The sequence below is a fragment of the Notolepis coatsorum genome, assembly GCF_963971535.1.
Source record: "Notolepis coatsorum genome assembly, chromosome: 20".
Lineage (NCBI taxonomy): Eukaryota > Metazoa > Chordata > Actinopteri > Aulopiformes > Paralepididae > Notolepis > Notolepis coatsorum.
This window is the reverse complement of record NC_140184.1, coordinates 61,823,121-61,837,589: the sequence shown is the minus strand read 5'-3', so window position 1 is coordinate 61,837,589 and position 14,469 is coordinate 61,823,121. Positions and strand designations below refer to the sequence as shown.

The 14,469-nt window shown below is 42.1% G+C and overlaps 1 protein-coding gene across 1 annotated transcript in view; it reads left to right on the top strand.

Moving 5' to 3' along the window:
* Positions 1-14,469, top strand: part of LOC311247127 (talin-2) — a gene marked incomplete at its 3' end in the record, with an annotated part of 264,901 nt that overhangs the window by 97,468 nt on the left and 152,964 nt on the right. Inside the window, exons 20-21 of the mRNA XM_084337443.1 lie at positions 3,214-3,380; positions 13,916-14,044. Coding sequence (XP_084193569.1) covers positions 3,214-3,380; positions 13,916-14,044 — 296 coding nt within the window. The remainder of the gene's footprint in view (positions 1-3,213; positions 3,381-13,915; positions 14,045-14,469) is intronic.

Below are 14,469 nucleotides of genomic sequence, written 5' to 3'. Positions count from 1 at the left end.
ACAAGGCCCTTGTGAACACACGCAGTCAGTCCAACAATACAAGGCCCTTGTGAACACACACAGTCAGTCCAACAATACAAGGCCCTTGTGAACACACACAGTCAGTCCAACAATACAAGGCCCTTGTGAACACATGCAGTCAGTCCAACAATACAAGGCCCTTGTGAACACACGCAGTCAGTCCAACAATACAAGGCCCTTGTGAACACACACAGTCAGTCCAACAATACAAGGCCCTTGTGAACACACACAGTCAGTCCAACAATACAAGGCCCCCATGAACACATGCAGTCAGTCCAACAATACAAGGCCCTTGTGAACACACACAGTCAGTCCAACAATACAAGGCCCCCATGAACACATGCAGTCAGTCCAACAATACAAGGTCCCCATGAACACACACAGTCAGTCCAACAATACAAGGCCCCCATGAACACATGCAGTCAGTCCAACAATACAAGGCCCTTGTGAACACACACAGTCAGTCCAACAATACAAGGCCCCCATGAACACATGCAGTCAGTCCAACAATACAAGGCCCTTGTGAACACACGCAGTCAGTCCAACAATACAAGGCCCTTGTGAACACACGCAGTCAGTCCAACAATACAAGGCCCTTGTGAACACACACAGTCAGTCCAACAATACAAGGCCCCCATGAACACATGCAGTCAGTCCAACAATACAAGGCCCTTGTGAACACACGCAGTCAGTCCAACAATACAAGGCCCTTGTGAACACACGCAGTCAGTCCAACAATACAAGGCCCTTGTGAACACACACAGTCAGTCCAACAATACAAGGCCCTTGTGAACACACACAGTCAGTCCAACAATACAAGGCCCTTGTGAACACATGCAGTCAGTCCAACAATACAAGGCCCTTGTGAACACACGCAGTCAGTCCAACAATACAAGGCCCTTGTGAACACACACAGTCAGTCCAACAATACAAGGCCCTTGTGAACACACACAGTCAGTCCAACAATACAAGGCCCCCATGAACACACACAGTCAGTCCAACAATACAAGGCCCCCATGAACACACACAGTCAGTCCAACAATACAAGGCCCTTGTGAACACACGCAGTCAGTCCAACAATACAAGGCCCTTGTGAACACACACAGTCAGTCCAACAATACAAGGCCCTTGTGAACACATGCAGTCAGTCCAACAATACAAGGCCCTTGTGAACACACACAGTCAGTCCAACAATACAAGGCCTCCATGACGTGAACACACACAGTCAGTCCAACAATACAAGGCCTCCATGACGTGAACACACACAGTCAGTCCAACAATACAAGGCCTCCATGACGTGAACACACGCAGTCAGTCCAACAATACCGCTCTTTGAACCACCGTCAAATATGCAGGAGTTGTGGCACACCTGATGTAAAATGTCAATGGAGTATGGAAACAGGAGACAGGCAAAAAAGAATAATGTCTTCTCTAGTGGAATGCAGCGCAGATCTGTTATTGGCACATTCACATGAATTCTGAGAGCTTGCTGCCAGATGCCAAGTGTTTTTTTAAGTGAACCAAAAGGAGGACCAAAGAGGAGGCAAACTCTGTGTATTTGTGTGCATTTTGTCCTCTATTTTGAAAGACTAGATTATTTTCTGGTTCTCTTCAGCTCTGACAAGATTTCAGTGTACCTTCTGTTCACACCGGCATCTTTCTTTACGTCCAATATCACATTACATGTCTCATTGGGCTTCACAAGCCCACAGTGGCCACCCAAACATGGATCATAAAGCTAAAAGAGAGGTTTATCACATCATCAGGCTTCAGTTTTGAATATGATTGGCGTATCATGGTTTGTTTTGAAACACTAGCCTTTTTAAATATTCATGTTTATAGCTCATTTCACAGCTGTGCTGGCCCATTACGTGTTTCCAGCACAGCGGCGTTTGAAAAATTGCAAGGTTTTGTTTTGGTTGCCTTGATTTGTTCACATTATGCATTAGTGTTGTCAAAAATATCGATTTTTAGATACATATCGATTCTGAATATTTAAAACGGTTTCAATACTCATTTCCCGCAATATCGATATTTAATTATTCATACATTTTTTTTTAATAATAATTTGTATAAGGAAGTTGCATTGTTCATTTCAATACCTGTAATAGTACAGTAGTCCACACACACACACACATACACACATGTGCATTCAGTTAAGTTGGAATATGACTGTAATACAAACAGTTCAGTTTGTCAGGTACATGCAACACAGATTACAGTGTTTACATCGGTCTGCTTGAGAAAATACCATGTTCTGCAATAAAAATTATTGAAGTGAGATGAACAGACTGAACTTTATTTTATTAGATAAAACATGTTGACAAAGTTTTACTTTGCAGTTGAAAAAAGGTAATAAATTAAATTTGATTAAAAAAAATGTCATATGTTATGATTAATTGAAAATGGGGGACCCTGATGTAAACAAGACAAAAGTCTTTCTCTGGTCTGCATCCCCTTAACAATTGTGTGTATTGAGCTGTACTGTATTGTACCCATTCTGCAATCTGTTAATACAATTTGCAATCAATCAATCTGTTATGCTTAACACGCAGTACTATTAACTTTACTTAATTTCTATATCATTTAGTTATTTTTATGTGTGATCTAAAGATAAACAAAGGGTTTTAAAAGTGTTATATTTATCTTCTCTTATAGTACCAGAGAGAAGCTGGGGAGAATCAACCAGCAACAAAAGCTAAATTTATAAAAAAGAAATATATATATATATATTTTTTTTTTTTTTTTTTTTTTTTTACATTTTAAGATTGAACCTTTTTCCCTGTGGTATCGAAAATGGTATCGAATATCGATACTTTTCAAGGTATCGTATCGAAGTTCGAAATTCCAGTATCGTGACAACACTATTATGCATACGTTCATGGACACAAAACATTCACACAGTGAATCAACATCCAGACTTCAGACACAGTGAATCAACATCCAGACTTCAGACACAGTGAATCAACATCCAGACTTCAGACACAGTGAATCAACATCCAGACTTCAGACACAGTGAATCAACATCCAGACTTCAGACACAGTGAATCAACATCCAGACTTCAGACACAGTGAATCAACATCCAGACTTCAGTGTTGCCACTTCCAGCCTGTAACACCTGATGGATATGGCTTACCTTCATTTTATCATAACTTCAACTTTTGCTCATGCCCCAACTCTCTTTTTTTCAGGAGAGATGGTGCGCCAGGCACGGGTGCTGGCCCAGGCGACCTCCGACCTGGTCAACGCCATGAGGTCCGATGCCGAGGCAGAGATAGACGTTGACAACTCTAAGAAGCTGTTAGCCGCCGCTAAGCTGCTGGCCGACGCTACGGCCAGGATGGTGGAGGCCGCTAAGGTAAAAGATGCCGATCGTAGAAACACCTCTTCTCTTGCATCCATGTGGAACTCCTAGGTCAGAAAGAGTGGACGTTCAGAAGACACGTCAGACAGTGGTAGTGGTGGTTGTAGCAGGTAAGAAAGTAAAAACGAGTGAAGAAGTCAAAAAAAAAATCTTAGAGACAAAGAAACAATGTAAGTCGGTCTTCCTTTTAGTTTTCAGATGAACAATGTTTTCAAACTTGGTTATCTAATGATTGTGTTTTCAGTTAAGACCATAGAACTTGAGTAGTTTCGTATTCAGAAAAGTATTTGGATTGATTTTACACCTGCAAATACATGGGCAGTCAAAATACATGTCAAAATGGATGTATAACATTATGGTTCTTCTCTTGGGTTTAAATATCGCCTCCACACCTTTCACACATCACATGTTCTTTATCAGGGCGTGGTAAGAATAGCCAGCAGCGTGGGCTCTACAGGGATTTGATTGACTGTTTAGTTTAGTAGCTAGCACCACTTACACTGCCAGGGGTTAGCAGTTTGATTTCTGCTGGGGTCATCCATTCTTTAAAAGAAATACATGGTACTATCAGGCACTTTATATTAAAGCATTCACCAAAAAGCAGGATTACCAAAATGTTATATACAGTATATATACAGTATGTCCAATCACATTCCTGGGTTAAGACGATCAGTAAGACAATTACGTCCTGACATTATCCAGCATCCTCTATCTAGGAATACTTAGCAAGACTGTAGTAGCTCCCAACAGTTTCCTGGTAGATTGCAATCACTTTATGTTGCCAGGCAACAAAATTATGGGGCATTAAGCAGTGGTTGCCAGATGGGATGTAGGCAATTTCAACAGGTGATCTCTGTTTTCAAATAGCACTTCCTGTAATCCCCTGAGGAGCCTATCCCTTCACTGCATTAACACATTAACTGCCACGGAGTTTGCCCCTCTCCAATCCACTCCGGGCCGCTCACAGTGGTTTAACACTGATGTAATATACATGTAGTACAATGCCAAAGCAACAGATGGCGATGTACAAACATGAAGGCCATTTTCAACCAATGAGAAGGGTGAACCGTCACTCACATCCTGTTAGAAAAAGTATATGACGCCATTGTTGTTGTCATTAGCTTACATGCTAACGTTAATGGCAGCGACCATAGCATTGTGGCAACGTTATTTAACATTGCAGAATGGGTACAATTACAATACGGCTCAATACAAACAATTGTTAAGGGGCCCAGGGGGTGTAGACTGTTGTAGTTTGAGCTAATTTACACCATGCTCAAAAAGAAAAGAAAAAAAAAATCTGCCTAGCGATGTGGAGCGGGGAGCGCTCGATTCAAGGTGAGCGGTGAGCGAGCGGAGAGCGACTTGGGGGCGGGGTCAACATGAGCGATTAGCGGAGCGGAACAAGCCGTCTAGAGCGAAGAGCGGATTTCACGCCCGCGCCGATCCGCTCACGTGGCCTGGCCTATGGAGATGTTTACCTTCTTTGCAGGGCTATAACTTTTTTAATTGTATTGCTAAATTGACATTACTATGGCCCATTCAATATGGCCCATTCGTTCAGGATGTAGGAACGTTATACTTTTTCATTCATAGATTCATACGAAAATACCGTCTAGAATATACATGTTTTTATCGTTTTCTGCAGTAATTCCTAGAACGCTAGTTATAGGCCTAAACGCATAATATAGATTATCGATTGCAGTTTATTCGTGATACACGCTATATTAAAAAATCCAACTGAATACGATCTTAAACGTTATGACTCATCATGTGCGGATGAACGGGGGGGGGGGGGTCGTTTATAATTCCGTGATCGTCAGTAAATGCTTTATGTAGTATGGGTGATATATTGATCAGAGCAGTTTACATTAATTATAATAAACAATCACGCTGAAAATGACGTCAGCGTCCTCTTACCGTTCGCCGATGAGACTGGAGGAAAAAGATCCCACTTATTTGACGTGGATCGACTAGATCCATTTCCCGTTTGTATAATAATAATAATAAACGCCCAAATCATATCGATTATTGAGTTATGGCAGCGATCCATATACACGGATGTGTGTCTAGAGTCCCGCAACAATATGTGAGTGCCGGACGCATTTCACAGATGCACGGAGATCACCAGAGATCCATTTCCGGTTGTAACTCGCCCGATCATCCACCAGGCGGCAGTATTGAAGCGTTGCAGAGTTGTGCAGGCTCCCACTGTATCAGACCAGGCTCCGTGAGGGAATTATGAATACCATGGCGAAAAATGTTTATATTATCTCAATAACGTTGTATGCCGTGGAATGGCGGAATTCGCATGACCTTGAAACCCGTCGTACAACATGATTGGCGGTCAATGTGTTAACAGCAGTTTGGACTAATATGTGACTAGGCACAGACTTGGGGGCTTATCGGCCACTCTTCGAAAATAATGTACAGGTTCATACCTTCAAAATAAGCCATCACTTGTACAAATCGGGTGGATACCTTTCAATCTATGTCTTATGAACCATGATAACACAATACAGCTGCTCTGAAAGATTACGGTAATAAGAAGACATGAGACAAGCTTTCCCTACATTTGCTCAATGTAGCTCAATTGGTAATTTTTATTTCAAGCTTGTTTTTATTTGACAATACTCAACCTACCCATTGGCATTAATGCCTTTGTGTATTCACGCCATACAGAAGCCTTCTTGACGAACAATGCTTTGTAACAGCTTTCCACCAAAGTTCTGCTGGTTGGGATGGCGTCCAGGCAGCGTGTATGCTTTTACCAACGCGTTCGTGTTTCCAGGTTCCCGTTTTGCGCTCTGATTGGCCACTGACCTACGCGCGTACGCCCCCCTCGCTATGAGCGGCTGTGTCTGTGCGCTATTGTTTATTATTATCCGGCCACAGTGTGGGTTCCCTGGTCGGTGATGATGAGCTCAAATAGGTTATTATAATAAACACTGAATTGAGCAATATAGCCTTGTTGTTAGTTAGACAGCAGGCTATACGGTCTTCTTCAGTTGAGTTACACTTTGAAACATTTATAGCGAGTCTTGCTCTAGCGATGCATCATCACAACAACACGGGCGGCTCTACAACAACAATGGCTTATTTATCTATAAAGAAGACAATCCCATCGCTGACAACAAGTACTATAGTCACACACAGGCATGCCGTTTTTTATGAATGAAGTAGATTTCCCCATAACAGGGTTAAAAGACACATAGATACGGTACCCAGGAGTGAATTCCGTAGCTAACGGTGTATTGCACTACCACAGGACCTAGCATGTCCTACCATGCTCTGTAAATAACTCATGTACATATACCGATATGCCCTACTTTGTTTACTTGTTTTATTGCACAATGTCGTTCTATTGGATTCTATTATATATTACTATTGTATTATGCACATCATTGCGGGCAAGACCCCCCGCATTTCATTGTATATTTGTATGCCGTGACAAATAAAACTCTTGACTTGACTCTTGAATTCACCTCTTAGTGCAGCGGTCTATGTTGTCGCCCACGGCGTGGGAGACCTGGGTTCGAAACTCCCTCGGGGCATCGACATTTAACACAACGCAGAAGGAGTAACATACGACCGGTCACATTAGCACTAAAGGAAAGGTCATGAATGTGCACACAGCCAATATGAAATTATTTGAACAAGAATTATTCGAGATATTGCTTTCACAAGAAGGATCGTCGGGGGTGAATCCATAATATTCGCCGACACTTCTTTTTCAGGGATATAATAAATTAAATGTGAGTTCACACTCAAATATCCGGTGTCGTATTAAATATGATTGTGTGAAATATGGATCACTTCCAAATATATAAAACTTTATTTCCAATGTGTAAAGACGGTAAGTAGTTTCAGCCACTAGAGCACCACCAAAAACAATGTGTGTTTATAGATGCTGAAACGTGAGAATCGGATGTTGACTCATCAAACTTTCTAACTAGGCATTGCAGATCAAATATGACTCGAGATCTAGCAATATCCTATCAAACATACCACTAATGGTTTTGTCAGAATTTTTTATATATTTTAGGTTCAACTTTAGGTCTAAAAAGAGAAGGTTGACAAGCAAACAAGCCCCATTTTCTTTTTGAAAACGGGAACAGAGAACCACGGACTGCCCTCTATCAGTGCATTTATCCAATCAGGTGTGTTCCACGTGGGGGAAATGGCAAGTAGGAATACATGCAATAACATGGATTATTTGCCCAAAGGTTGACACCTGAGCACAGCTAAAGAAAGAAAATCCAGGCATTCTCGAAGTCAACTTCCTGCCTGTTGCTACGCAACTGCAGCGTGGGGGGAAACTGCCCCGCCTGGTACATTGTGTACGGTTCATTTAGTGCAGAAACGGATCGTTAAAGCGGCAAATTAAAGACAATCAAGCGGAATTTTCTTCAGTCCTTCACAATGCCAAAGAGCTGCTGTGTTACACGTTGTACTAATGACAAAAACAGAAATCCAAATCGCAAGTTTTATACCATCACGGAGGAAAAAGTGGCTGTGGCTAACTTTCGGCTAACTCGCTCTGCTGTTGTGGTCGTGGTAGCTACATGCTAAGCTAACGTTAATCACATCATATCGAACCGATAGGAGCTTATCTTATCTAATCTTACGTGGATGTTTGATCGGGTAGTGGCACACGTGGTACCACCACGTAAGATTAGATAAGAAACTCCTATCGGTTCGATATGATGTGATTAACGTTAGCTTAGCATGTAGCTACCACGACCACAACACCAGAGCTAGTTAGCCGAACGTTAGCCGCCAGCCACTTTTTCCTCCGTGATGGTATAAAACTTGCGATTTGGATTTCTGTGTTTGTTTTGTTATTAGTACAAAACGTAACATAGCAGCTTCAATTTGGGTAATCGAGAGATGGCCATGTCTGTATGTGTTTTGTATGGACATTATGTCAAGTCAATCAGGGGGAGCTTCTTTGAATCATATCTCGCCTTAGAATCACCAGAAAGGCTTTCGAAATAGTGAAATGCCATGTTGGCCTCAATATTTTCAAAACAAATCTTATGAAAATGTTATGAAATGAACAAGAATGTGATAAAACATGTAATAAAAACGGACCTCAACACATGCATTTGATACTAGAAATCCGTATGGCCCCCCCCCTATACCAAGATGGCGGCGGTCTCGTGACATCAGAGTGTCTTCGAGAATAGGGAGGGGTCTCTGCAGATGAACACACAGACACACACTTCAAGTTTCAAGTTTGCTTTTATTTGTCACGTATAAAGTACATGTACATTACAGTGAAATGCTTGGTTCTGTATGAGCCCCTGAGAATGTGCAGCCAAGGGTCCCAGACAGGCCTCTCTGTACAGCCTCGGACCAGTGGTGTTTCTACAGCTCAGCCCCAGACCAGTGCTGTTTCTACAGCTCAGCCCCGGACCAGTGCTGTTTCTACAGCTCAGCCTCGGACCAGTGCTGTTTCTACAGCTCAGCCCCGGACCAGTGCTGTTTCTACAGCTCAGCCTCAGACCAGTGCTGTTTCTACAGCTCAGCCTCAGACCAGTGCTGTTTCTACAGCTCAGCCTCAGACCAGTGCTGTTTCTACAGCTCAGCCTCGGACCAGTGCTGTTTCTACAGCTCAGCAAGAAATTATTATTATTATTATTATTATTTTTTACTAGACATCACTCAGGTGTATTATTGATGCTCTCATTGATACTATGTTTGTTTCTGAAGTGTGTGTGTGTGTGTGTGTGTGTGTGTGTGTGTGTGTGTGTGTGTGTGTGTGTGTGTGTGTGTGTGTGTGTGTGTGTGTGTGTGTGTGTGTGTGTGTGTGTGTGTGTGTGTGTGTGTGTGTGTGTGTGTGTGTGTGTGTGTGTGTGTGTGAGATATATATAGAGAGAGGGGGGGGGGCTTTGGTAGACTATTGCATTGGTCCATTCATTGAAGATGAACGCAATGCGACATCCTTTACTAGGCTCGCCCACCAACAGTGCAGGTGCTGAACTGCTGATCCGAATGTATAGGTAAAAACCATATTATGCGTTTTTTCATCAATAAATAAATGGCCAAAAGAAATTTCTCTCGCGCGCTAACGCGCGCTCGCATTGACTGGGGGCCTACAAATACATTCTTTCATGGGGCCGAGAATCTACTGCTACGCCCCTGCCAGCCTCAGACCAGTGCTGTTTCTACAGCTCAGCCTCAGACCAGTGCTGTTTCTACAGCTCAGCCTCAGACCATGGCCCAAAGAGCTGACTTTTACTACAAACAAGGTGACCTTTTCAAAGGCTGCACAGGGAGAAAATGGAGCATCACATCCTTGTGTGTGTGCGTGTGTGTGTGTGTGTGATAATGTCAGTGTGTATGCATGATAATATCAGTGTAATTGTCTGCTGTATTTTCCTCCTGAGGATAAATAAAACTATCTATTTATGGCAGCAGTATGTCTTTTGCTTGTTCCCATCCTTCTCTCTACTCTTCGGTGGCATTTTTTGGCCTAATTCCTGCCGTCCTCTGTCTATCACTGATTTCACTGCCAGCTATACACACACACACGCCTCTAGGGATATGAGCATGTTCCTTTAAATATCACCATGGGACCTGTTCAATATAGATATTGTTTATTTTTTTTTACCCAAGATTTGATCTTTTCATTGCTGACTAAAGTGGGGGGTGGGGTCATTTAGTCTAGATTATGTTGGGTTGTACAAATCGAATTTATTTGTTCCCCTACGAATTCAAACCTTGTTATATGTTGCAAGGTTAAGGGGGGAAATGTTGTTAGTTTACGTTACCACCATGGCAATTTTGTCTCAAAATTTGCCTTTTGGGTTTTCTCCAGTGAAAATATAGTAGGATACTGCCAAATGTTACTGTTGAGTTGATGAGACAAAATTCCTAGTGATGTTGTAGTAGATGACAACCAGAATTATATGTGGAGTATGCGTGTACTCTGCACACTTCTTCACTGCCGATACCAATTCAGAGTACTACACTTTCAGTATTGGCAGACACTAAGTTCCATCGAGTCACTTTGCATGGATTTCTAGCATGTTAAGTTAACACATTTCTTATACTGTATTTTAGCCTGGTATATATTGTACAGATATCCACATTGCTGTAGAAGTCTGATCCTTGGACAGCCATGACTCAACCTCGTAATATATATAACGCCTTTGTTTGAACCAGTAGGTGAGAAGATGTCAATAAGTTATGTCTGATATAACGTACAATCCCTCCATCCCCCCTGTATGACAAATCACTGAACTCTTCCCATGTGATGTAAAAAAAATCTAGTTTTTCCTTTCCCCCCTCATATTCTCTGCCTGCTATTCACCCCCCCCCCCCCCCCTCCCCGATCCTCCTCTCTCTCGTTTTATCAGTTCATCAGATAATCTACCCTGTCCCTCTATCCATCTCATCACTCTCGCTATCTGCCCAATCACAGTCCAGTATAAATGGCTTCCCTCTCCTCTCTTGTCTGCCATGCAAGTTAAATGAGGCTCTACCTTCTGGCTGCTTAGAAGTGTTTGATGTCCCATTAATCACCATCGTAGCTATCTTTATCGGTGTCCATGCAAGCTAAGACCTTGGCCAACTGTTTCCTTGGTAACCGTCAGGACTGAGAGAGAGAGAGAGAGAGGGAGAGAGGGAGAGAGAGAGGGAGAGAATCCTCAAGGATTTTATTAAGTGTTCTCTTTTTGATAGCTGCAGTGAGAAAAGACAGGGGAGTGAGTGAGTGGGATTTGAAGCAGTTGGGTGTAGGGTTGATATACCATAGGTCTTAGTATTAGAGGTGGTGTTAACGATACAGTGTGTCACAATGTAAAACTCAGAAACCGTATCAATGATTCTCCTTCTCTCAGGAGAGGAGACTTTCATTTATGGTTAGGGACTATTTCAAAATGACCCCCAATAGCCTAAAAAACTCTGCTAAACTCCAGGAGTCAGTCTGGGTCAACTCCAGAAATCCCAGAGTCATACCCCACTAAGGAGGACAGAGGAAAACAAACAGTTGATGGTGGAAGGATGAGAAAGGCGGTTTATAAGGACACTCGGATCATTTACAGTATCAGTACTCATAATCTGATACTATGAGCTGATGACACACTGTTGTTGTGTCTAAAAATAAGTGTTGGATCTTGGCTGTACTCATGTAGTTTGATTTCTGGACAGTGCATTGCAGGCCTGCTGTGTGCAGAACACATTGTAGTTAAAGGTCAAATATGTAACATTTCTGCATTCAAATGTATAAAGAGTAAGACCTATGTTATATATTTTGTTGAGCTGTGTACTTACATTATCCCAAATGTTTCTATTAATGTTCAAACCCGGACAAATCCGTCATTTAAATCCACAAAACAGAATGTTTTATGTGGTTGCCTGTCAATGGTGTCACCCCCTTCCTAAACTACCCCATTTTATTTAGTTTTAGTGTTTTGTTATAAACTTCCATATATCAAATGGACCCTACTTGATTAGAAAGTTTGACTAATCCCCAACTTGCAAACTAGGTTAGACCACCCAAGTCTGTGTTTTTATTTAACTATACAGTATATACATATAGCTATATAACTAGTATGGAGCTAATTGTTTTAGTATTTTCCATTCACTTACATGAAACAGTAAGCATTAGCTTTGCTGTCCTAACACTTTTGAGCTACTTATCAACTCTGTGATTAATACAGAGATTTGGATGATGTACCCCAGTCTGCCAGTAGATTTCAAGTTAATCTGAATTCTCAATCTAGCTAAAAGTGAAGTGCATTTTAACAATGAAGACAGCTTCCATGATCCCACACCCACACTCCATCAAACTCCGTCTTCTGTTATTGTTTTGAGTGAGAGATCCCTAGTGGCAGAAAATGACATAATGTACGTTTAAGACGAGTGATGCTTCTAAGTCAGTTTCATAAACTATTACAAGTTTATGAATTACGAGTCTTAATCAAAGCAATTGGCAACAAATCAATCACTATGAAGTTGTCCACTGACTTACAGTGCTTACAGTCTGTATTTGCACTTAATAGCACTTGATTAAATCACTCAAACTGCAAATCAAAGTTTCTCAACTCAAACTGCAATCAAATGTTTTTGGTCACAGATATCCTTCCTGGTTTGGCTTTCACCATGCTCTATAGTAGTAGAGTGAAAACTGTATCAGCTCTCTCATGGAGTAACTGTACTGACTTTCTCATGGAGTAATTGTGAGGTTTTAAAGCAAGCAAGATTGACTGACATCTCTGTAATTAACTAAATGATAGAGAGGCTTAGTCTGTGTCTTAGTCTATATTGCTGCTCACAACAACAATGGGGGATGAGGACGGCTCTTAGCGATATTAGTTTACGCTGGACCCAGTAAGCCTATGCGCTGGGTTATCTCCTAGCTCGACAAACCCTATGATGAAGCAAGAGAGAGGTTTTATATGAATGATGTGTCTCTTCAACAATACACTGCTGAATACTGAACTGTTGCTACAATCGGACATGAGCTGTGGAGGTAGAGATTGGAGTCGTGAAGCCTGCTTTTCATTATTGGAGATGTGTATTCTGATGTTGGTGCATGATTATGGATGTGTATATTCTTATGGGTATCTACTATATGTGTATGCTCAATTCTGTATTCTGAATGAGTGTGTGTGTGTGTGTGTCCTCTGTGCTTTTAATATGTGAGCATATACTTTGTATGTGCTTGGGTTTGTGTTTCCTGATTAGTGGTCGAACCAGGTCGATCAGTTATTTCGGGCTGAAATAGTTTTTTAATATATCGGCATTGTATGATATCGAATTTTGATATCTGCCCACCAATATTACCATCTTTTGCAGGCTCTAGCGTAGCGGAATCAAAGATGGCAAAGAATCATGTTATCATATGAAAAGATCACTAATAATCCGTTGATATATACCACTTCATGCTAGCTTACCAGGAATGAGGCTAAATAGGGTATTTTGAATGAAAGAACACTACAATAGCAATATTTTGTCAGGCTAAATGTAAGCTTTGTTTATATTCACATTTCCATGCAAATCGTTTTTGTTGTTATATATTCTTAAGAGCTGAAAACCTTTCCTATTTAATATAATTCCAAATTCCATTTTGCCGTTTTCTTGGCTCTCGCAATGTTTATATCCCATTCACGTTAAGTTTCGGTTTGGGCAAAGTTGTAATGAATAACTTCCTTGTGATTGACAGGCAGTTAACTTGTTAACATTTTGATATAAACCAATCAAATTGAAGCACTAGGGCATGTTTACACACCTCCACTGGTCTCCTGTGCTCGTGGCGTGCATGTCTGTCCTCATGCGTGTGCTAGAAGAACACATAATATGCAATTTTCGGGGGCCACTTTCCTCCTACTGTGCGCTATAGCGCCAACTAGTGGTAAAAAAATGTCCATTCGATACTTATTAATGAACTCAAGTTCAGAAATTCTGCGTTATTAGATTGTTGTATCAGATGCCATTGGCCACCCTGCTCTCTAAATATCGGAATCTGCATTGGTCATTGGAAATCGGTCAACAATTTTTTCGTTTCTTTGTGTGGTCAGGGCGCGGCAGCGTACCCAGAGAACGAGGACCAGCAACAGCGGTTGCGTGAGGCGGCAGAGGGGCTGCGTGTGGCGACCAATGCTGCTGCCCAGAACGCCATCAAGAAGAAACTCATCAACCGACTGGAGGTCAGTGGTCCTGAACTGGACCGACTCACACTAACCACATAGTGACCCTGAGGTCAGTGGTCCTGAACTGGACCGACTCACACTAACCACATAGTGACCCTGAGGTCAGTGGTCCTGAACTGGACCGACTCACACTAACCACATAGGGAGGCCACCCTGAGGTCAGTGGTCCTGAACTGGACCGACTCACACTAACCACATAGGGAGGTGACCCTGAGGTCAGTGGTCCTGAACTGGACCGACTCACACTAACCACATAGAGGGAGGCGACCCTGAGCTCAGTGGTCCTGAACTGGACCGACTCACACTAACCACATAGGGAGGCGGCCCTGAGGTCAGTGGTCCTGAACTGGACCGACTCACACTAACCACATAGTGACCCTGAGGTCAGTGGTCCTGAACTGGACCGACTCACACTAACCACA